Source organism: Pieris brassicae, chromosome 13 (assembly GCF_905147105.1).
Source record: "Pieris brassicae chromosome 13, ilPieBrab1.1, whole genome shotgun sequence".
NCBI classification, from domain to species: domain Eukaryota; kingdom Metazoa; phylum Arthropoda; class Insecta; order Lepidoptera; family Pieridae; genus Pieris; species Pieris brassicae.
Window position 1 is genome coordinate 1,466,015 of NC_059677.1, and position 24,181 is coordinate 1,490,195.

The following is a 24,181-nucleotide window of genomic DNA, read 5'->3' on the forward strand; positions in this document are numbered from 1 at the left end:
AAAAAATTATGTAATAGATTAATTCAATGATAAAATTAGATGAAAGCTATACATTAGTAATAAGAACTTTTTGAAGTAAACACTTGTCATTTTAGTCTAAAAATATAAAGTTTGTTTAATTCGTAAAAATATTGATTGAAGGCTGGCTAAAACCTATAATCTAATGGGCAATATCTCTTTCCAGTTACTAAAAGGTCGCCACATGATGGTCCGCGTCGGCGGTGGCTGGGACACTCTGGAGCACTTCCTATCTCGTCACGAGCCCTGTCAGGTGCGCCTTGTCACTCCAGGACGCCGAGACCTCCTGCCACTCGCACCCACACCCGCTTCCAACACCGCAAAGGAGAGAACTACACCGTCACCCACCAACCGTATCACACCCAATAGAACCACCCCATCCCCAAGTAGTACCGAAAAGATCTCACCGCGGAACAGCGTCTCTCCGTCGAGTAGCAAAACCTCCCTCAAAGAGTCTTCCGTTTCCCCAGCTCATAGCAAAGCTTCGATCGACAGCTCATCTGTCGAGCCTTTCAAGCAAAAACCCAAGAACATCCCAAAGACATCCACACCTAATAAACCGGTTACGAGAAATCGTTCCGCCTTAACCTTACCCCTGAACGAGAAACCGAGAAAGCAATCTGCCCCCGCCAGCTTCAGCACTCCAAACACACCAATAAACAGACCTGAACAGAGAAAGTCCGTGCCGACCCCCAAAAAATCTCGCAGCATGAGTCTCGCGATCCAGAATGATAAGAAATTCTGCGGCACGGACAGATTGAACCAAGCCAGAAAATCCAGCGTGCCTGACGCGCGAAAAACTAGAAGCCAAAGTCTAGCTTCAACGCCAATAAATGAGCCGAAGAAATCGCTGCCGACGTATGGAAAGAAGACAAGAAGCATGAGTCTAGCCACCACAAATGACTTTCCGAAGCCTTTGAAAAAGAGTCTGTCGGCCAGCAGCACTCCAGTGACGCAGGCAGCTATAGAAGAGAGTATAAGGTTGTCGTTGGAAGCGACGATTGCTGACCCTACGTCACCTAAGAAGCCATTCCTTCATATCAAAGCCAAATATAGAAGTCCACCACCAAGAGAAGTGCCGCCAAGATAATTCATTCCATAAGGAACTTGTGGAGCATTTTCATAAATGTGATAAGCATGTGTCACCCTCGGAAATCATCACATAAGTTATTTTGGTAATTCTTTGTCATATAAACCGCACTCCACGTAGTAAGTTCTGACAGATAGACACTAGATAATGTCAAATTGGCATAAACTAAAAGCTCCTCTTGAGCGATGTCAAGTCCATAGAGAAACAAATGACAGTTGACAACTTTAAGAATACGGTCAGAGCAAGAAAATACAAATACAAAGTAGAAAATAACAATCTTGCTTACATTTTGATGGCTTGGATACGGTGTGGCGCTAAAGCAAACACAGATTATGGAATTACAAAATACTTTGTGATTAAAACAAACTCTGCTCCCAAAGTTCCTTTACCTGTATAATACCGGAACGTAGATTTTATAAATACGCATTATAAAATCGACTATTCAATGGTATGTTAGCTTTAGTATTGTGTTTGCACGCATAGATTTTCATAGAATTAGTAAAACGCATGATTAATGTGCAAGATTTTGTTTAGGTTCAGTAATGCCCACAGCGCTGCTCATAATATCAATTCTATTTTCAATTTAATAACATCTTTAGTTACCCCATATACAAACTATAATAAATGCTATATAAATATTAAATGTCAATCATACCATAACGATACTTGCCAAGATGCTTTTACGATTTGTCAGTTGTCAATGTAAGACCATTTGTCAGAGCTTGACATGGAACACCACAGACTATATGACAATAAAGAATAAAAATAATTCAAGATAGATTATATACACCCAGTGGCTGTATCTGTTTCGTGATCATTTGTTTTTTCTAATCGGCCAGTAGGTCACCTTCTTATCCTGTCTCACCGAATTTGGGTCTATAGCAGGGTTTCCTTACGATATTTTCCTTCAGCATATGAGCAAGGCTTAAAATGACATCATCATTCGTAAGACCGACATCATCATCGTAATGATGATGTCACTTAATCATATTAAAAAATCAGAATATTCCTGGGTTCATGAATAACTCTTAAATATTTTACGTAATAACAAAGTGTTCCCCGAGGTTTACGTCTCAATTTTCTCATCTCCTAACCAATTCATTGAGCAGTGTTGGCCTAGTGGCCTAAGCGTGCCACTCTCGTCCCTGAGGTCTTAGGTTCAATCCACCTACTTGCCTATTAGACTGATAAAAGAAGTTCATGAAACAGTTACATAAATCTGAGGCCCTAAAAAGTTGCAGTGCCACTGATTTTTAAGGCATTCATTGAAAACAAATGCAAATTTTATTCAAAACTAGCTAACTTCGTTTCGCCTTAATAAGATTTTTTATTTAGACTACCTCTTTAGTTTTGCAATCCCATACGAACTGTTCGCTTTTCCGGAATAAAAGCCTTAATACTAAGTAAAACTACATTTATCAATTTGTTTTATATTCCATTTTTCTCTCCATAAAAACCTTCTCCCAGACATCAAGGGAATCGATCAAAAAATCCCGAATTGGTCCAGCCGTCTCCGAGTTTTGCAAAACAAAAATATGCGATTTATTTTTACTTATATGATTGAAATAATGAAGTATTTTATTTATTTGAGCATAAATGTTACATATAAAATATCAGCTCTAACTACGACTCGCGTATGTCAATGTCACTTTTGACATGCGGGAGCCATACTTAGACTTTGAATCTCACGTATGAACTAAACAGATACATGAATATTCAATGTTATGGTAAATCTATGCGATATTTACTTGATAAGAGTTATAGTATTAAATTCGGCGCTAGTTTAGTATTAGGCCGTTAGCTCAACGCGATATCATGGCGACATAGCTGGCAACGTGTACAAGCTATTTGTATTGAATTGTATGGGAGTTAACTCAGTTGGCGAAGGTTCCAGAAAAGGAAGGAAGAAAAGAAGGAAATAAAGAAAAGATGGCTTCAGAATAGGTTTTGAGGCTTTGGTTCACTCCAAAGTGAGGTAACTGCCATACATTTTAATACAAAATGTTTGGGTACGTAGCCAGCGATGTTACCATGGCATCACGGTGCGTTAGCGGCTTTAGTGTTACTTTTTATTTAAATTTCTCATGTAGTTTCATTAATGCTCCCACGGGAGACTAGTCATAATTTGTTATTGCAATAATTTATGTGAATATCCCTATTGTATACGATGCTTCTGGATTTAATGGTACAAAATTGTTGAAGTCCACACAAGTCTATTTTCATAAGACAATAACAATATTTTTGCACCTAGATAAGCACTAGATAGATTAAAAAATTTTCTACGAATCAATTTCTTCCATTTGACATTTTAATACCAATTGTGACACACGAGCTTGTAGTGCTGTTTTGAATCATTCATCAACTAACAGCGATTTGTCAGACCGTAAACTAACGTACACTCATCCATGTGTCGAGGGCTGTCAACATTTGACAGTGACAGTTCTCAAGACGACTTGAGGTATGTGTAAATCGGCTTAAAGCTTTTCACAAATATTTATACATTTAACACTGATTAAGATTTTGTAATCCGTGTAAAACTTGTATGGCGAATGTAATTTTTGTTTGGTTCAAAACAGCAACCTCACAGTAATATGCGTGAGAAAATTTTGTGCCAATAATCGAATTTGTCTTAATAAACATTTTGATATCTTACACTTTGTTTGATTATATATAACCCCTTCAAAATATGTAAAATTACTTTAACTTAAACTACACGTTGTTAACAATATCAGGATTCAAATATCTTAGCTAAAACTTAGCCTAATTCATACTATTCATGTCACTTACTTAAATACGCTTTCAGAACTCGAGAACAAAGTGTAATATTATAGATTATGCACTCTTCTACTCGCCCTCGAGGCTTAACACAGCATTGCGTAGGTAATTGGAACGTTATCTCAAACTCACGCTTAAACTTTAAAGCCGCTAATTGAAGTAAATGTATTTATGAAAAATGATGGACGCGAGCGATTAGCAACATTTTAATGTATATACGGTACCTTAAATTTAACCGTAATTTGTTACTTTGATTGCTATCACCATTTTATTGAAATACATACGAGTTTGCTACCTAATAAAGCTTCAGAAAAGAACTGGTGAAGTTAAGAATCAGTTGATACTAAAACGTGGAACTCTCGTATGTAGAATATTCGTAATATCATACTTAGCATTAAGTGTCTACTTACGTAGGTAAGTATCAGAACTAAAGTCAGCGCTAAGTCTGTGAACTGAACGTCAAAAATTTATTTTGACATAGAGGAGACGCTAAGTCTCGTTCTGGAGTCTTAGTCAAGATGCCTTAACAGTACTGTATGTAGAAATTCGAAAACTAAATTTTTCTGTTTAGGCATCATGACTAAGCCATTTTCTGTTTCAAAGTCACAATCTCGTCTTGAGCGCTGTCAAATATGTCAAATTACATACGGAGAAATAGTTTGAACTCCGAAACTACATTTAAAACGTCATTCCCGTTTAGGATTACGTGTCATCTTACCCTAAGTTTTGTAGATAGTCTAATATTCAATTTCACAAAATTTCCACTTATACAGGAATTGATCTATATAATCCCAATTATGTGTTACATTGAAAAATTCCCAGTTCAAGAGGTCCCATTAACGAAGATAATTCGTTCAAAATCTTCGGGACCATTGCGATTCTGTCTCATTTATCCGTCCCACTTGACAAGGTTCCACTGTAATGAGTTATAGCGCCATTATTTATTGTTATACATATTTTCAGTGTGCTGGAAGTGTGTCAGCAGTTCCTCCAGTGAAGGTGCCCGTAAGAGCATCAGTGACACCGCACAAGCGTCGTTATACTTACTACAATAGAATGTTCAAGCCAATCGCCTACCATCTTCCCAAACCGCTGACAGTATCTCTTGTTTAACAGCATGAACTGAATCAAGACAGCTTCTGCTAAAATATCAACATTATATTGTTGGATCTGCATTGCCATGAATAAAATAGATGAAAAGTTAACGTTGCTTTTTATTCTATATTATTATTATACCTCATCTATTGACGTTGACTTCTGTCACCTAAATTCTCTATGCTCCTGTCTATGCCTCAATAATGACAATAAAACATTATCTATCAACTTTAAAGGTTAAATATATAAACATGTTTATATAGCAAATAATGGATAACATTTCTAGTGTAGAATGCACTGTATTAATATAAATAATGAAATTCACCTACCTAGGTATTTTTACCGGCGATAAATCAACATTCCCCTAACAATTTTATAACGTGTATCATTTTTACCTTGAATATAATTTTATTGCAAGTTATCGAAATTGTTAGGCACAGCTAGAAGAAAAACTTTATACATAATAAGAAGGACACAAGCCCCAAACTAGGATTCCATGCCTCGTGATGAGACATTAATGATTATAATAAATTCTACATACACTTACAATTTTGTAACGAAACCATGTCGCACAAGAAGAATACTGTAGTGAAAATATAAAGTTCAAATTTATCCGTATAAGGTTTTACGTGAACTACTACAAACCATTTAGTCTTGTCCTCAGGTTTTAGTGTGTCAGCTTCTTAAACACATGTCTAAGACATGCCAGTTCCTTCTTGATATCATACTTTAACGTACGAGTTAACGTTAGGCGCACAAATATTCTATTGACGCTCAGACGATAAGGTAATTAAATCACTCATTTTCACATTAAGAAAATCAATCGAGACCTGATGAAATTTTTAGTACCGGAACTAAATTCGCTATAATGAAGACAATTATAAATAGGTATAGGGATTAACAATTCTGAACAATTCGAAGACAAAGCAGATGATGGAATCTGTTCATAGTAAGTAAATTTTTGTAATGAGTTTTTTTTTGTTTATTTAATTTTACGAGTTCAGTTCATTTTTGACAAATATAAAAGTATGATGATCTATTTAGGGTTCCAAGCGTGCTGCTTGTGCTAAAGTGATTGCAAAAATACCAACCACAACTATTCAAAAAAAGTGTTTTTTACAGTTTTAATATTGATCTTGTTTCATCAAGTGGTCTTCCATTCGTGTCGATCCCCCGACCCTCCGGGACTTCTGGACTCTGATGATGATGATCTGAAGTACGAAGATGTCAAAAGTATACTACGGGTAGTCCCCTATCCAGGATTGATCAAGTGGAATGACAATTACTCCCGTATTCCACCAGAGATTAAGAAGCATAATGCAGTTCCCATAGCTATAATTCTTTCCCCATCAAATATAGCTACTAAATTTCAATATAATCAAAAAGTTCCTGAACTCGATAGAGATACAAAAAACTTAATGGGAATATACGCAGATGGTTTCACTGGTACAGGAGAAAAAACAAAAACTGTAGACTCAGATCATAAGGAAAACTTTGTTATTAAACATCAATTAATCGATGAAAAGGTAAAATCACCCACTGTAAAGAGCCACAACTATACACGTTTCATTGCAGATAAAACGTTCATGGAGGATAACGATGACTCATCCCATGAAATATTAAGTTATTCGAATTCGGTGCGTGATGCTATTGAAAGTAGTGTAGATGATAAAAACGAATTTAATAATGGTGTTTTAGACGATATCACAACTGAAGATAATACAGGCGAAGAACGTAAAGAGAAAGAAGTATTTAAACATTTATTTACACCGGAATCTATTAACAAAAATGACTTTACTTATTTTAACATAATAGATACTAAATTGCACCATCTCTCAGAAAATAATGATGGCGATCATGATTTGAATAAGGATTCATCTAAGTTAGCAGTGAATTATATTTTTGGAGAACAGCTTAATAAAGTGGTGAAAGTGTTTATCCTGATATAAAGTGTATTCGAACCGATGACCGAAATTGCTCCTATAGAATCATAAATTGTTTAATTTTCACAGATAAAAAATTTGTAGAAAATGCCAACGACGCAACGCTTGATATACGATCTCGAACTATTTGATATTTTTAAAAATTAATTATATTATGTTGCATTTACTAATGTCTATTATTGTTCCGAGATTTCTCCTATGCATATATTTATCAGACAGAATTTTCCAGGCACATCACATTCAAACTAAATAGACCGTAGAAACGTAGGCCATCGTAACGTAGTTATCCAATAAATTACATTTTTGTTTATGAATTATGACTGTCAGTAACGTTTTGAAATAAATATCAAGTTTCATAAATCTTAAAAGTATTTAAGGCTAAATCAGCATACAATATGTTTCTTCATTGTGTATTTTATAGTATAATTAACTATATTAATAATAGTATTTATTAACGTAAACTCTGGTTCCGGGTTGAAAAATTTAGACATTGTAAATTGTTGTCAAACTTTTATAGCGGCTTATTTCAAAACTGTTGTAATATATTTACTATAGTATAATCAAATCTTATTGGCAACGGAATTCTAATTCCTAATCGCTTTAAGAACTTGATAAAATAATAATTCCAATATAGTTGATACTTAATAATAACTATTCGTTTGTATTTGTAAGGTAATAAAAATATGGCTCTATTACCAAACATTGTGTGAAATTACATGAATGGTTGTGGAGAATTGTTTACAAAACAAAGAAAAAGTATTTCACTGAAAATTATACAATTTCTATTCTATTTCAAATAGGTATAATTTAAATAGCACGCCTTTTATTTGGTGTGAAGTTTTAGGAAAGTATGTTTTATTGTATTATTATCTGATTATTTAATAAATTGCAACTCAAACATTCGTTTTATTTCAATACCATAGGGCTCTTTAAAATCAAAATCAAAAGTTTTTGTTTCAAATAGGCCTTAGCAGGCTCTTATGAAACGTCTAGTTGCACGGTTCCAAAATGTGGGTCTCATGGAGAAGAACCGGCAAGAAACTCCATGGACACTCTTTTCAACAATGGTTTAGCTTACGCTAATACTTGAACAACAACATTTTTCATCATAATGTAACTGATTTAGTTGTATTATTTTTCTAAAATGTAAATCTGAATTCTAACAAACTAAGCTAGATATATACAAAAGATTAATTCTGCAAAATAACTTTTATCAATTTTTAAGTGTGCCGTTAACTAGTATTGGCCTAGTAGTTTAATTGTGACTTTCAACAGAGTGTATTTGATTCTGACACCAAGGGAGTTCCGATTTTGTTTACGTTTACCAATTAATCTAACAGTGAAGAATAGTCACTTGTCTGACACGAGCCTTATAATACTAAGGCTGTATTACGAACCAAATATAAACATTCTAGGCTAGGAGAGGAGAAGACAAGTGTATTGATTTTAGTGGTTTCCTAGACTCCCAATTCCTGTTAAGAAAATTAGAAATTTAGTTCAGGATTTGAAGGTTTCAAACTCCAAACTAGTTTGAAATCACGAGAAAGTCAACAAAGAGAAAGCCCGCCCATTATAACCGAGCTGTCAAATCCAAATTGCATTGCATAATTATGATTATGCCCAGGTGTCGAGGTTGCAGCATACTTGTTGCCTTATTAGGATCTTCATAGGCCTTGGCAAATTACTGATTTTAATACTTTCAAGTGCATTTTTTCAAGTATATTGTGGAATGAAAACATCAACTATATTGATATTTTCTGTATGAAGATATAAGGCCTAAGTGTTTGAGTATTCACATATATTGCCATATCAGAATACTCATATTAGTTTAGGGTATCATGACTTTTTCCTTTGACACTGCCATCTTGCAGAGTTCATAAAAAAAATTCTATAGATAAAAATTTCTTAATTGTCTACATGACATTGTTGTGGTGTTTTAACATAAAATAATAAATTAAACACAGTCTTAGTTGGTTGGTCTTATATTATATACAGTCTACGCAATCGCGGGCTGCGCAGCGGGTAATGTGGGCGGTGCAGCGGGTGGAAGAGCTGTAGGGGCCAATGACCGCACATCAGAGACAGGCTCTGTTGGAATTGGCTCATCTTTGGGCTCAGTCACAAGAATGTGATCTGGCTGAGGCTTCTTGGGTCCATTCTTGCCCTGTTGGTCCCATGGCAACATAATTTTCACCTGGAATTTGTATATTGATTTATATCATAGTTGTTAATACTCCAAATTTTCAATAATTTGATGTCTTTTTATACTGCAAATAAGTAATTTATATTTTAATGACATACCATCCATGTATTTATTAATTGTAAGTACTACTATAAATATAAATTTATGGGGAAGGGCTTATATCATTAGAGTATAACATGATCATGAGTAAAATGCCAGAGCTGTTTATAGTTAATTAAATTTGTAGGGTTTGCACCGTACCAGAGCTCACACAGGTGAACCCTCCAATAAAACAAACTCTATTAATATTCCACAATTAATTAGAGCACAGCTCATGGGAACTGCACTCCCTGAAATCGTGGATAACCTAAATGCCTTGCACTGGTTTGCTGTAACTAATAGTTAAGAATAGCACTTCCTACTATTATATTCCGTATTGAAGTCCTCTAGTCACGTCTTTAGTGAACATGATAAATTTAAATACTATCATATATAATTTCATAGTTTTCAGCAAAGGACTAGTTAAGCTTAGATTAAGAAAAAATTGCAAAATAAAAGATGTTTCGTAAAATATTTATAAAACTTCAAAATTCAATTGTGTGGTATTAAATAAATTTCAATTATAATTTGGTAATACATATTCAGGTTAATATTATGTTTCAGGAGTCCATGTTATTTATGAATAAAAAAATCTCACTATATTACAAGTAAAAAAACATTATAGTAGATTCTATTCTATATAAATTTGTCTTTTTTTATAAATTAGCACGTGGACTATTATTTTATCAGGTCATTTGTTATTTTTGTTAATATAGTTTACTAAGAGATTAATACAATTTTAACAATAGTATACATTAAGTGAGACAGGATTATTAAATAGATTTACTTAGTAGTTACATATTAAAACACAAACTAAGTTACCTTGATACCAAGCACTCCTTGTCTAAGAAGTACGTGTCTGGTGGCAGTATTGACATAATCATTGCAGGGGTCTCCTGAGTGAATCATGAGCCCATCAACAAACTTCATGGATTTAGCTCTCTGTCCTCGCAACTTTCCTGATACTACAACTTCACACCCACGAGCACCAGATTCCATGATGAACCTCAGAACACCGTAGCATGCACGTCTAACAGCTAAACCTGAAAGTCAAAAAAGGTTGTTATAACTACTTACACAACTACAGTAGAACCTTAATAATCTGTACAAACATACATGTATACCCAAAATAATTTATGGTCTAGGACAGAATGACCAATTTCAGGTTCACACAACACACAATTCTGGAATGCACACTGCACTGAGAAGTGACAAGTATAGCAACAGATTGTTGCATTTATTTGACCATAGCATATAGAAACATCAGAATATTATTACTTGTAATAAGTGAATAATGTAAGTGGCTTATGAAAGAAAGAAAATTTGATGATTATTGAACCTTAATCTGGTTAGAATTAAATAATAACTATAAAGCTTTTGATTTATAATGAATTAAAATTAATGCAATACGCACCTCCGATAAGTTTGTATCTGAGAGATTCAGCCTGAGCTATGGCGCAAAGACCACGAGTGGCAACCTTCTCAGCGTAGAGCTCAACAGACTGTTCAGGGATGTTGAATCTCTTCTGCACAACTGATGTTAGTTCCCGGATGCGACGTCCTTTCTCTCCTAACACGCTCTGGGTGCGGGTGGCCATGATGATGATCTCCGACCGTGTCGGAGTCACGCGTACTTCCACACCTGAGTAACCATCTTCCGCGAGTTCCCGAGTTAGAAACTCATTTAACTCGGCTTTAAAAACTCCGTCTCCGACGAACTGAAATTTTTAAGAGGTTATGTTTTGATTTCGACATTTTAACCACGAATATTGAAATGACACGTCTTCGAGTACATGCAATTCCAAGATGTAGATACTGGCCAGCTTTAAGCAAACCAAACTTTATATTATGGACACTCAAAAAATATCATTTAACACAATTGAGTACTCTAAAACACATCCACTAACATCACAGTTTGTAGTTATAAATTAAGATAAATATATATTTTCACATATTTAGTTAAATTACTAAAACGTAATTGCAGCGATATTTTACAATTTTATTAAGTAAAACTCAACATACTTTTCGTTTCTTAGAAATATTGTTCACCGCCATGATTGTAAAGAGCGGAGCTAAACTTGAAAAGAAATAAACGTCAAGGTCGAATTGACATTTGGCAAATTTTGACACTTGTACGTAACCAACGCTGATATATGTTATTTGTCAATTTATAGATATGCATAGATAAACCCAATGGCATACAGGTAATTTAAATCAGCCGATGTGGCTTATTTTTTGGTGTTACCATTAATTACATTTAAAATTACTATGGTATTTTATTGTATGATTTACATTTTTCTTTGACATAATTATCTTATGAACCCTTCTCACGACAAAATAATATTAATGGTTGGTTTCAAGTATATTTACTGAAGTAAGTAAGTTTGTATAATTAAAAGTCAAAGTAAAAATAACAAATACAAAGAAAATTACTTAATAGCGAACATTAAAGTCCCACTACTTAAGTCATGTTGCTAACTATGGAATTTAAATTTTCCAAGTTCGCTATACGAGGAAATATGTAATGTTGGAATATTAATAATTAAATAAAAATTATACATCTTTACTGTGGTATTAGATTCAGTAGTTTGATTTATTGAAGCTTTACAATAAATTAACAGTACATATGTCGCAGTAAAGTAGTTAAATCAGAAAGTTAATTGAATCTCTAGTTAAAGTAAATAATTAAATTATTCAATCAAGTCTTACATGATATTTTGGTTCGAATTTACACCTTTGCCCATTTGTAAATTATAAGCTACAATAAAATAGTTAGGAGTTCGAAAGGGGTTCTAGATATGTGTATAACAGAAAGTGTCAGGTGTAACGCATTAATGAAAGGAAATAAAATTATATCACGCTCGTGACAGATTCCAAGATATTATGTATATATTCAACGACTTCTAAAAGATTACTTATGAAATTATATTTTTTTTGCAATTATCATTTTTCACTCATCCAATTGCCAAATTACCGATAAAGTTTTTCAAATCTAAATTTAAAAATCTAGTTTTTTAAATTCAAAATGTTTATATTAGTACTTGTAGGTGTAAATAAAACTGCAAACTATACTTAATTGCAATTTATTTTTATTAATCAATTACAAACGCACCAGGTATTTAGCGTAACGACAAACATTATTATTTAAAATTTAATATCGTCAATAATATAAAATAATATTTGCTAAATTAAGATCGTGTGCAACCGCTGTTCGTACGTCACAGAACTCCACAGAGTAACTAACTTAAAGCAATATAATACATAGGTAACGAATTGCACGTTGTTGCCAAGTGCAAAATTTACTAAATTAATATCAATTATAGCCACTATAAACATAAGATCAAAAGCTTATATATATATATATATATATATATAACTTTATTAGGGTGAATGTAAAATAATATTTTACAATTTTTCTACATTATACGTGATTATACAAAGTAAATTCGCGATAAGATTATGGAGCATGCAATATTGAGTAGGTGCAATAACAAATAGGTATACAAACTATAAAACGTTAAATTCAATTTGATTGTAATATAGCGTTACCAGTAACGACTCTAGAATTAAACAATTATATCGGCTGATGTCATATTTAATTCAGAGCATCTTTTCATTTATCATATTGGTATTCAGGTTTTGTTACACACTTTCTGTTAGCTGCTATAAAAACATTATAAATACATTGTTATCAACGGAGTATTGGTTTGTGATTAGTCTGTCAATAGAAATATTTTTTCACTAAATGGGTAACCAAAAGCCGTTTTCCTTATTTTTATATGTTCTAGCGATTATAGGAAACACACAACAATGGTCAAGTTAGTTTCTGTGACAAATCTAATAGAAAACAACAAAAAAATCTCCATTATACTTAATCACTAATTATTATTCTAAAACAAACGAACTTCTCGTAAAACTACGGTGACCTAGATATAACCTATTCTAATCAACAAGATTAATTTTCAATTACATACAAAATATTCTTTTTATGCTAAAAGCTATTTAAAAGCTAAAAGCTACCGGTGCACGTTACATTAGCGTATGCGTCGCCGCAAGCTGAAATATGTCTATAGGTTATAACGTAGCTAGTACTGATTATTATGAGGCTTCCCACGTCATAATAATAGTAAGCGAGCATAGAAAATATTACACTAATGTGTCACGAGTGCATAAGACTACCATATTCTAGACGTGAATCTTATTTAACTTAAATCTAATGGACAGAATTGCATGCCGCGTGCTCAAAATGGCCGGTGTAATGCAGCCGCGCTTAAGCGATTCCCAGCGTCGTAGAGATAGGAGTGCGGTGAATAGCTCGAAATTCAGTTTTAATATGTCTTTCATATCGTGCTTGAGTGTTATATAAAAAATTCTGAAGGATTCCATCCACGAGCACAATAAAATCATCATGACATCACATGAACATCCATCAGTGATGTATGCTTATTAAGCGACAGCGCATATTCTTAACTACAAAACTAGCATTCTGAATAAATGTATTTATGAAATTCCTTCCAAGTCTGCTCGTGTATGGTCTTCCGTAATTCGTAAATTACATTTAAAAATAGAATATGAAGCATGGTGAGTTGGATAATGTTTCTATATCTAAAAGCGTGTGTTTATAGTGAAACATTTAAATAATAACGATACATCTATAAGAGATCTTATGCTACAATAACAGGGAATATATTTGTGTATGCTTTAAAAATTACGTGAATTAAAAATTGCGATATAATATAATCTGTAATTATTTTTATTGAAATGGGATATTTATTTTCATGGTTTTTGGCACAAGTAGGATAAGTTACAAATATAGTGTAGTGTTAGACCTACATCACAGAATGAAGAGCAGTGCAAAGGATTCAATGCAAAAATATTATACCTGTACTCTATACTAATACAATAATTACAACAGTTTCTTATAATAATGCAGAGCCTGTTACGTAGCTGCACGCTGCATGCCTTAATCGACGTATATTTATTTTACACTATATGCCCAAGTTTGCTATTTTCATTATGCATGCCAATTGCGGTAGGCGTATGTTGTATAAGAATAATGACTCACGCTTGTCAAATGTCACTACTCATATCTTACAAATTCAACAGGCAATTGTGGGTGTCGCCAGCCGCAAAGAACCTTTGTCTAGCGCTTAAAACAAACTGTCGTGTTACCATAGTATGCGTGACTATCATTTGTCTTCGCATAATCTATACGACTGGTATACAATTCTTGCGTCCTGTGATGAAAGCTTAAAAAATTAAATAGCAACTTATGGCTGACATTTTATAATGCAAACAAATACATAATATTTAGGCATTTACCGTATTTTGCAGTTATCAAACAATTTACTCGTAAAATATTTTTTTTTTCTATGAAAAGGAAAATAAAAAGCAAATTAAGTCAACACGACGTTTAATAAAAATAAAATAAATAAAAAAATAACATGAGGAATAATTTTAAATAAGTACCAATACCCATCACCTAATAAAATTCATTTAAGGAATGTTTCGAATAAAAAAATAATACTTAAATAATGGACGCAATAAAAGTCATAGATAAAATAAAAAGACAAACAATTCTACATCTGTACGTATTGAGAAGTCATATTCGAAATTCAAATTTTGGCGCCAACCAAAAACCAAAAAACTATTTTAAAACTATGTAACTATATTTGTAATACTAGGCGGTATAGTCGAAAGTAAATACTTTACTGCTTGCCCATAAAAAATAGCTGTAGTATTTTCGTTTGGCAATTTTTTTAATTTCTTACACTTTAGTTAGAGATTAACGAACTTATGACATCTGTCTAATGTACTGACAGAAGTGATTTTTTATAGATTTTCTAGACTTAAATGTTGGTTTAATGTAGAAAAAAAGGGAATATAATCGTTGTAATGACTACTAAGCAATAATTAAGTACATATTTTAGCACTTATTCAAAGGCTGAATTACACTAAGCAATAATTCTATGTTTGACTAAGCAACGTGAGCAAATATTAAAAACTCTATATTATGACTTCTCTATACGAATGTGTAATAATTAAGTACATTAGACCACTGTTTGGAATGGAAAGTAATATAATAATTGTAGCTACAACTCAATTGACCTATGGCACTAATCAATACAATATACACAGATTACTAATACACCCACCATTTAGATTTTTGTAAATCTCTTTTGATATTTTTTATTTTATTTTTTAATCAATAGATGAATGATATTATATCAAAATGTTCGTTAAATTTAATTTAAAAGTGTCATGCGCATTAGCAATTTGCGATGATTGTACACATCAATAAATGGAATGTGAAGAAATACTTATAACTAAAAATATCTCACACAATTTATACAATTATAAACGAAATTAACAATTACATTAACGATTAATAATATAATACCAGAATTACATCGCAATTTTATATATAGTTATATTTAAATATAGATTATACAAATATTTAGTAGGAAAATCAGTTGCTACTGTCAGATAACTTAATGTTCCATAGATGAAAAAAAACAAAGTCCGTTGAAATTTTAAAAAGCAAGTAGTGAAAAGAATAAAAAGAAGATCAATCAAAAATCTAACTTTTCTACTAAATACATTTATAATCTTTGAAAATTAAGACAATATTGAATGCAAAATATATTTTAAATGCGCTTAACAATGATTATACCTACTTTACATTTGACAGTTATATAGTTAAACGGTTTACAATTACACCGATGCTGGTATAAATAAGTATTTATTCTGGAATATTTAAGTATTTATTCTGGAATATTTAAGTATTTATTCTGGAATAATTAAGTATTTATTCTGGAATAATTAATTATTTTTCTGGAATAATTAATTATTTTTCTGGAATAATTAATTATTTTTCTGGAATAATTAAATAGTTTTGCTGGTATAATTAAGTACTTTTTCTGGTGTAATTGAGTACGTTTGCTGGTACAACTTAATACCGTTGCTGGTACTCATGATGCCAGCGGTTGAAATCGATGTGGAAAACGACCAGCGAACCATTCTCGAGGCCGGCCAATAGGTACCTGTAATGATATTTAATATTTATTATATACATACAAATTATATAGTTATTATTAACTGTATTCAGTTAAAAAATTAAATATAATTATGAAACTCGGAGTCCAGTTCCGCTTACTGATGGATGACAGTTTGGCATCTTATCAATGCTTTGTTTCTGAGATAACGAAGATACGTCATCTTTTGTTTCGCGTAATAATACAACAGACATCTTTTTACTTTTAGGTATAACCTGGATCGTGAGCTGTTCAGATCACAAGCTAAGTGCGGTACATCAACTGCGCCTTTAAAGGGACCACCACCACTATATGGAACCAGATGCCCACTGAAGTATTTCCGAACCAATACGATTAAGGGTGCTTCATAGAGCTACCAATTCTTAGAAGGCCTGCAAGACTTCTGGCAATGTGAGCGTCCAAGGGCGGCGGTATCACTTAACATCAGGCAAACCTCCTGCCCGTTTGCCCCCTGTTCTAATAAAAATCAACGAAACTAGATGCAGATAGTTGAGGCAATCACTTTACAAGAATTAATTTTTTTTTAGTTATGGTAAAAATAAAAACGCTTACCGTTGGTCATGTGAAAGCGCCAGGGAGCAAACAGGTGCCCCAGCTGGCGGGAAGGCGTATAACGGTGCCAGCGTAAACGCTCGCCACACTTCCACCACGCCCGCATCACCGCCACAAACAAGGTATTCGCCACATCGCGACAGCGCCAAGCATCTAAATCGATCAGCATGCGTTTCCCGCCTCAGAAGACGCCCGTTGAGCGAGAATGCCGCCAAATGTCCCTTCCTATACGCCACCACAACAACCCCCTCGCGGCTCAACGCCAATTGCTGCGGCGACGCCGCGCCTGAACCCGCCTCGAGCGAGCGTAGCGCTTCACCAAACGTCGTATGCACCAGGACAGGTCCGTCCGCGGAAGCTGACACGACCAAGCCGAGCTCCGCTGACACTAGCACAGCTACCACAGCCGCCTCGTGACCTGTTAGCGTGACACGGGGTGCTGGCGTGTCCCCTTCGCCGACTATTCCTCCAGCGCGGGCCGACCAGTGCCACAACAAGACAGTGCAGTCTTCAGATCCAGATGCGATGTAGCAGTCCGATGTTATGTTGCATTCAGATCGCGCGACGCACGTCACCACGCCATAATGGCCGAAGATTATTTGCACGATCTTCCCGGTGTCAGTTGAGAAGACGCGGAAACTGTTGTCCCAGAATCCGGCCGCGATTAGGAAGCGCGAGTCCACGGTTGTAACGAAGCAGTTGGTGCGAGCGCGGACGCGCTGCGAGAAGTTGTCGCCGAGGTGACGTCGCGCTAGAGCGGCTGCTCCTCCAGCAGCTGGAATCATATTTTAAAAACTTTACTAATCATAATAAAATAAGTAATAACGCCTACTTTCGAGTAGAGTAATAAGATTACTATCAGATTAAATAAGACTAGCTACTGGATATCGAAAGGACTCCCCTTGGTCGTTGGTCCAGAAGGAGAAGAGGGCGCCTTAAAACAGATGGAGAGAAGATATAGAATCGTTAGCAGGAAACGAATGAAGAAAGAAAGCCGATAGAGGATAGAGGTATTTGGAGAAGGCCTTAACTCGTGAAGTTGTCCGATCAATGGTACTGAAGGCAGTTAGCATGTCGAGTAATAAAAAATCTAAACAATATTCAACATTTGTAACGATATTATTATTTATAATAAGGATTTCATTAAGTTTATGATATTGTATTTATTTCACAACCTACGACGAAGTAAAGGTCTCCAATATCTTTTCTTTACCATTAATAATACGTATGGTTGGTTTTATTCGGTTATAAATTAAAGATAATGTAAACCACAGTGTAATGCGCAGCCGTACAAAAATAACAGACGTCTAAACAATTTAAAAAAAGTTAAGGAAACGAGGTCACATTGCCACATAGTGATGACAGATGGGTCAAAAAAACCTTTACTTGGAATTGCCCAGGGACAAACGAGACGGAGAGAGTAAAGATAATTTTTTCATATCATTAAATTCTGCGGCATAAAAAACAACTATCAAGAACTGTCATTATCATACAAATTTAGTTTTCGATTTATTACATACACTATTGTTAGGCATCTTGACTAAGCCCCCATGTGTATTGGTATGTTTTGAAAAAAAAAAAGGCACTTCCCCAATTGTTGTCTATGTATTAGTGCTCGGTATGATGTAGATATACTATATCTCCAAGCGCTTTATTGTTGAGGTATGATTTCTGATATTTGGAGAATGAGGGCTCTACTGAGGGCTCTTCGCCTCTCTTCATAATATGACAACATATGATTGATTAAAGTATTTATTTATAATGATATGATTGACGATATCAAAAGCTAACACTGGTCAAATGCAGAAGAATAACATTGTCTCTCTTTATTCCCAAGGTTCAAAATCTGCAATTCTCCAAATTCCGTCTGCAAAAACCAACCTACGAGTTCAGGGTTCACATTCGAATTCTTCCCGAATAAACACAATTTATCCAATTCATGAAATATTCGGTAATGGGCGGAATTAAAAAAAAAATACTAGGATCGTTATATATTGTTTATCTATGTAATCTGTTTTAGCTTTGTATATTGTCTCTAGAAGTTATAGATCACTGCCGTGTAATTCTTTCACGGGGAAGGTGATAAAAAATTTAAAGGCAAAGTGGCTTTACAGCGTAGACGAGTATTTGGACCATAAATTTGACACCGATTGTAAATAATTTAACTTTGACATTATGTTAATATTCTTATTATATGACATTGTAAAAATTGATATGATTTGAATGCCTATTTATGGCTGATTGTGCGGATTTTTGTAGTTGATCGATCTAATTGTACAACTATCTTGGCAAATTAACAATTATTATTATATAATGTATGTTAGTTGTAAAATTACTAATAAATAAATTAAAAAAATTTTTTTCATTATTCTATAGACATACCTATAGTATGTACAATTGTGTCTAAGACTGAAGGCTTCAACGAATCAAAAATATTGAATTTTATATGTATTTAGACATTTTGATACAAAAAAGTAGAAACAATTGTTTTTGAATCGCTATTTCTGTCACAATTTGAAGGCGAAAAAGTCAAATTTCGGATTTATTATAATTGAGTGAACGAAATCTGATAACCGCTAGGGTGACGTGGAACATAAACGAGCTGTTTTTTCAACGTCATGATATGAGTACATCGCAATTAAACCTAGCAATTATATCGTTCACTTAGATTATAGATTGTTATAACCTGTTCTATATTTAAATAGATATTTTTGTAATCACTATAAGTGGCGTAAAATATAACTATAGTATACACATATACCATATATCCGTTGCAGCCTGAATTAGGGAGCGTTCAAGTATTACGTAAGTAATTTTGGGGGGGGGGGTCCTCTTGTAAAACGTTACGGTGCGGGGCGGGGATTGAATTACACGTTATTGATAATATTATTTTCGACTTTCCAGTACTTTACACCACAAAATGATAAGTTTTACGTAGGTTTTACTATTGGATACAGAAAACGTTACGGCGCGTTTCATGGGAGGGGGGAGGGGGTCAAGAGTCTTTCGTTCGCGTCGTTCAACTAGCGGCATGAATGATGTTCAGCAACTTGATTAAACAACTAGGCAAATGACTAAGTCATTTTCATATATATCTTTTGTATAATTTCGTAATTATTTAATCTCTATGTGTGATTTTTGAGAGCATAAATGCAATTAATATCAGAAAATCATGTATGTTCAGATTTCATTTGAATAATTACCAACCGCTGAAGGTGGCCGATAAATTGCTCACAAGAATATTATGTATGTGTAGGTGAAAGTAGTATTTAAGATATTAACAATAAATCAGATTTGAATATTGGTTTGTCTTCCTTCGCTTCCTCTCGGAGTGAAGACTTCAAGCCCTTATTGTGGTGATGCCCTTGAACCTCTAATTCTACCCGTAAGGTCTGTAGTCTTAGATCTCTTGGTACAGATATGACGTACTTAGTAACATTATTAATGTATTACGGTACATCGGCAGGGCTTAGAGTTCCATAGAGTTGTTAGGTTCTGGCATTTATTACGTACTAGCGGACCCGACAGACGTTGTCCTGTCTTAACTATAAATATTGATATCGAATTGGTATAATTAATTGAAAATGCTTAATGATAAAACATTCTTTGTTTGTTTTTCTGGCGCGTATATATATATAGTTTGGGAACAGGCGACATATAACTGGCCATGTGAAAAACATTACATAAAGGTTGAATTGATTGAACGCCACAAACAGTTAGCGACTATAATTATTTTATATGTATTTTTATAATAACTACGATCGAAGTATTTTGTTTAAACTATATTAATTTGTCTAACATCCTCTTTGACGATATTTGCAGCACGCATTCTGACAATGGTATGTCTAACGCCTAACCATGATGTAACCATCAAAAAAAGTTTGAATGAGATAAAAAAACAAAATTGCTATCTTAACAAAAATATTCTTAAATTATCTAAAATTCGGCGCCATTTTCTTATTTTAAACTTACATAAGCACCTTCTCCTGACAATAACAATAACAACAAAAAAAGAATAAGCGAAATCGGTCCAGCCGTTCACGCGTGATGCCGTGACCAAGGGATATAGGGATTCATTTATATATAAATAGACAAAGTAACATATATCTTACCCCACACTGGGTCCATTACTAGCGGATGATGCGGAGGCGCCAAATCCTGATGCCTGGCAGCGACATGCGCACACCCGCCAGCCAACCAACGGTGCGCGGCAAACGCGCGAGCTGCGCTGACAGTCAGCGCTGCTGGAGCCGCAAGCTGGGGATACGTGTTAGCCGAGACATGGACGACTGCGGCGTTGGACGGGAGTTTCAGTCGCAAGCACACATCGTCAGGGGGAGCTGAGAACATCAGCGGTGCCAGGTGAAGTGGTGACGCGCGCGGCGGGTGCGGCTCGCTTAAAAGCTGCGCAGGAGTCTGTCCGAAGCTTCTTATTTGTTCCTCAACTGCTGCGCGTGTGACTCCCTCTGGGATTTGGTCAAGTCTAACTCCACCTTCGTATGTTAGGTAGTAGAACACGTTGGTTGCGCGCACGGCTTCCGGACCTGAAATAAAAGCAATATACTTAGATTGACAGAATCTTCAATACTTCATTAATCGCAATGCGATGGTGATGTGAACCTAGAGACGAGCATCATGATTGATACCGAAGGCAAATGATCACGTGGAGGTGCGCCAACGAAGGTCTGATCCATTCAAAGAGTCGTCGTCTTCCAAATTATACACCGTTGTAAAAGACTCGAAGAGAATTATTCGCCCCAGATCTTACTGTACACCTGACCACGATACTCATAATCGTAGGAGTATGAGCTGCCATGGCCTGAACAACCATATTCAGCCAAAAATCAAACCGTAAAAAATAAATAAAAAATGTGTGCGTGTACACACGTAAGAAGTGAAACTTCTTTATGACGTTATTTTTCGAAAAATGATCTACTATATGCAACTTGGTTAAATAAAGTTAAATTAGGTAAAGTTTAACAAAGGGCTTTTATCATCATACACATGAATACAAATAATACAATTGTTTCATTTACCTTATTACTACTAAGATTATTACAGAATTTCATTAATTGTAATAGAATTATTACTATCATTATCGTTGTTATATACTTTTGTTATTAATGGCTTCGAATCTCTTCAAATCAACCGTGGTAGGGACAAGAAAAATATGGCACGTAACGGAACAATGTGACGCGTAACGGAATAATGTGACGGTATTTTTTTTAAAGAAGTTTCACTTAGCGCGTCTTGCGCACCCCGAACGATTGCAAGAGGCTGATCTGTTTAATTGCAATGTCTGAATTTAAAACTTGTTAAAAGTAATAAACATTACTTTGGACTTATCGAAACTTATTTAACTGCTGCTACGACACGTAGACCATTAAACAATTTAATGGATTTAAAGATGCTCACGTGTTTAGCCCATCATAAAGCATGAGACGTAAAATCTTACCTATTAACGTGCTCATGGGCGGAATGATTACACTGTAAACATGTGCAAAATTCTCCATAGAGCAGATAGATAGTGATTAGCCTTTTACTCGCGTTAATACATTTCAGGTTATGACTTTGCATAACATTTCTGCAGCACTGTCTCCATTTGCTGTTTATGAAGAGGCTCTCAAGGAATAAACTGATCCTATTTCTAATCTATTACTCATACCGTGATGTACAATGTTATTCACTGATGATATAACTATAAATTCGTCAAGGTATCAAAATCTAATATCAAATTAATTAAATATAATATATATACGTAGGCACATGGGCGACACGCACTTGGCCCATTCATTGGTATTGTGTTATTTATGTCATTTATTTTCTATTCATGAAAAAAAGTATCGATAATTACACCATTTGAACTACAGTGAGAGTACTGCAGTGATTTGCAGCGACAACTACTACTGAACGGGTGCTACTTGTGGTGACTGATCTGACTTCAATTCCTTGAAATGTATGCGGTGATGGATTTGACTATGTATTTGCGTGTTGTTCCCACGAGAATGTAAGTGCGTGTTGCTATTTCACCATGCTTCCTGCTGACGTCATGTGTAACATGGTGTAATAGTTGCAGCTCCTTATAAACGTTTTTTTTATAAAACAGGGGGCAAACGGGCAGGAGGCTCATCTGATGTAATTGAGATTTGATTGAGAATTGAGAATAGAAAGAAAGAATTGAGAGGCTTTGAGTGCGTTGCCGGCTTTTTAAACGTTGTGTAATAAAAAAAATGGGCAATTAAAACTGTGGCGGAGAGTTTATTGCAAGTTCGTTCATCTCCTCTGAGTCCACCAATGACTGACCATTGACCATGGAACATTGAACATTGACCATTCACTATTTCACAAAATTAGGTTCTTTATCAGTAAGATTGGCCAAACTTGTGCCTTCATTTATTTTGTTTTAGTTTTGTGTTATTATTAAAGTTTAAAAAAGAGTGAAAATTTTTTCGTAATGATAATAGAGTTTGCCCCTTCATATTAAAAGGCATTACGTGTTACCAGAGAGAGAGAATATAGAATATAGTATGACTAAACTAAATCTAAGTGGTTATGGGTGTCTGAATATGTGTAAGGAAGTGAATTAGACGTGAGTAATTTCAGAAACCCTTTTGAACCAATTGTACATACTCCATTATTACGGTAGTATATAATTTATGTTAACTGTAGGCTGTGTTAAAAAAAAAAACAGAATTTGCAAGAATTGTGACTCTTGGATGTCAACAACATTTTTGACATCCAGAAGTCAGACTTAATTACCTCGTTGCTTATATCCGAAGATAAGGTCAATCCATTGATGCAATTGGCAGGAGACAAATTCCGACTCCAGCGCCATACGATTGACTCTAACGAACTCCTCCGGTGAAGACGCCCAGGGTGGCAGCTGGACATCACCCGAGGGGCTATCAGGCAGTTGGAGGTCACATCCAGAGCTATTCACCAACATCTCAGGCAGGAAGAACAGCTCTGGTATCAGCTCCTGTTGAGGAAATTTGATTTATATAATGATACATTTATTCAAAGCTGTACGGTTCCTGGGTCATTGGAGTGCTTTCCATAATAGAAGATTTCAGTTTCACTCATGTACAATAAATTATAAGCGAAATAATGAAATGTTAATTGCTATGTAACGAATGAATGCAATGTAACAGTAGAAGAGAGTGCATACGTCTGGCTATACTCTCGGGGCGTAACTCTCGACGATTTAGTAAATCGTCACGCTTATAAACCTGAGAAAGCCTGAGTGAGCAAGGGAGCGTTCAAGAATAACGTGACGCAATTTTTGGAGATTCTTGACCCCCCCCCCCATGAAACGCGCCGTAACGTTTCTGTTTCCAATAGTAAAACGTTTCGTGACCACTCCCAGTGACTC

The 24,181-nt window shown here is 34.7% G+C and overlaps 4 protein-coding genes and 1 long non-coding RNA gene across 19 annotated transcripts in view; 2 read left to right on the forward strand and 3 right to left on the reverse strand.

The window, feature by feature from the left end:
• The window catches only part of LOC123717668 (GAS2-like protein 3), a 95,042-nt gene extending 90,006 nt beyond the window's left edge, over positions 1 to 5,036 (forward strand). For 3 of the 4 annotated variants that reach the window (XM_045673790.1, XM_045673792.1, XM_045673791.1), the window contains one exon: positions 185 to 3,760. In XM_045673790.1, the coding sequence (XP_045529746.1) occupies positions 185 to 1,108 (924 nt within the window). In that variant the 3' untranslated portion in view covers positions 1,109 to 3,760. Of the gene's footprint in view, positions 1 to 184; positions 3,761 to 4,846 lie in introns of those variants that run through there. The other variant, XM_045673793.1, reaches the window with a different exon arrangement.
• Positions 4,132 to 5,724, reverse strand: LOC123717670. The gene is made up of 3 exons (XR_006754867.1): positions 5,624 to 5,724; positions 4,931 to 5,025; positions 4,132 to 4,799 (listed from the first exon to the last, which is right to left on the reverse strand). It is a non-coding gene; the product is annotated as an uncharacterized LOC123717670 (long non-coding RNA).
• LOC123717669 lies at positions 5,518 to 7,087 on the forward strand. The gene is made up of 2 exons (XM_045673794.1): positions 5,518 to 5,927; positions 6,101 to 7,087. The coding sequence occupies exons 1-2, from the start codon at positions 5,909 to 5,911 to the stop codon at positions 6,925 to 6,927; spliced, it is 846 nt and encodes a 281-aa protein (XP_045529750.1). The 5' UTR covers positions 5,518 to 5,908; the 3' UTR covers positions 6,928 to 7,087.
• A 1,800-nt stretch (positions 7,088 to 8,887) lies between these two features.
• Positions 8,888 to 11,352, reverse strand: LOC123717841 (40S ribosomal protein S3). Its single transcript, XM_045674081.1, has 4 exons — positions 11,225 to 11,352; positions 10,617 to 10,920; positions 10,025 to 10,245; positions 8,888 to 9,115 (listed from the first exon to the last, which is right to left on the reverse strand). The coding sequence occupies exons 1-4, from the start codon at positions 11,255 to 11,257 to the stop codon at positions 8,918 to 8,920; spliced, it is 756 nt and encodes a 251-aa protein (XP_045530037.1). The 5' UTR covers positions 11,258 to 11,352; the 3' UTR covers positions 8,888 to 8,917.
• A 4,319-nt stretch (positions 11,353 to 15,671) lies between these two features.
• LOC123717656 (neurobeachin) overlaps positions 15,672 to 24,181 on the reverse strand; it is a 468,381-nt gene continuing 459,871 nt past the window's right edge. For 8 of the 12 annotated variants that reach the window (XM_045673759.1, XM_045673762.1, XM_045673760.1 and 5 more), the window contains 4 exons: positions 23,569 to 23,788; positions 20,922 to 21,353; positions 16,810 to 17,584; positions 15,673 to 16,245 (listed from right to left, as the gene is read on the reverse strand). In XM_045673759.1, the coding sequence (XP_045529715.1) occupies positions 16,155 to 16,245; positions 16,810 to 17,584; positions 20,922 to 21,353; positions 23,569 to 23,788 (1,518 nt within the window). In that variant the 3' untranslated portion in view covers positions 15,673 to 16,154. Of the gene's footprint in view, positions 16,246 to 16,809; positions 17,585 to 20,921; positions 21,354 to 23,568; positions 23,789 to 24,181 lie in introns of all 12 variants that reach the window. The other 4 variants (XM_045673757.1, XM_045673752.1, XM_045673751.1 and 1 more) reach the window with 1 other exon arrangement.

What these genes read in the sequence shown, in the direction of transcription:
- LOC123717841 (XM_045674081.1), bottom strand. Translation starts at nt 11,257, where the DNA reads ATGGCGGTGAACAATATTTCTAAGAAACGAAAA. An exon ending in ATATTTCTAAGAAACGAAAA is followed by an intron (nt 10,921 to 11,224) that starts GTATGTTGAGTT and finishes TAAAAATTTCAG; the next exon opens with TTCGTCGGAGACGGAGTTTT. An exon ending in AAGGAGTGCTTGGTATCAAG is followed by an intron (nt 9,116 to 10,024) that starts GTAACTTAGTTT and finishes TACAAATTCCAG; the next exon opens with GTGAAAATTATGTTGCCATG.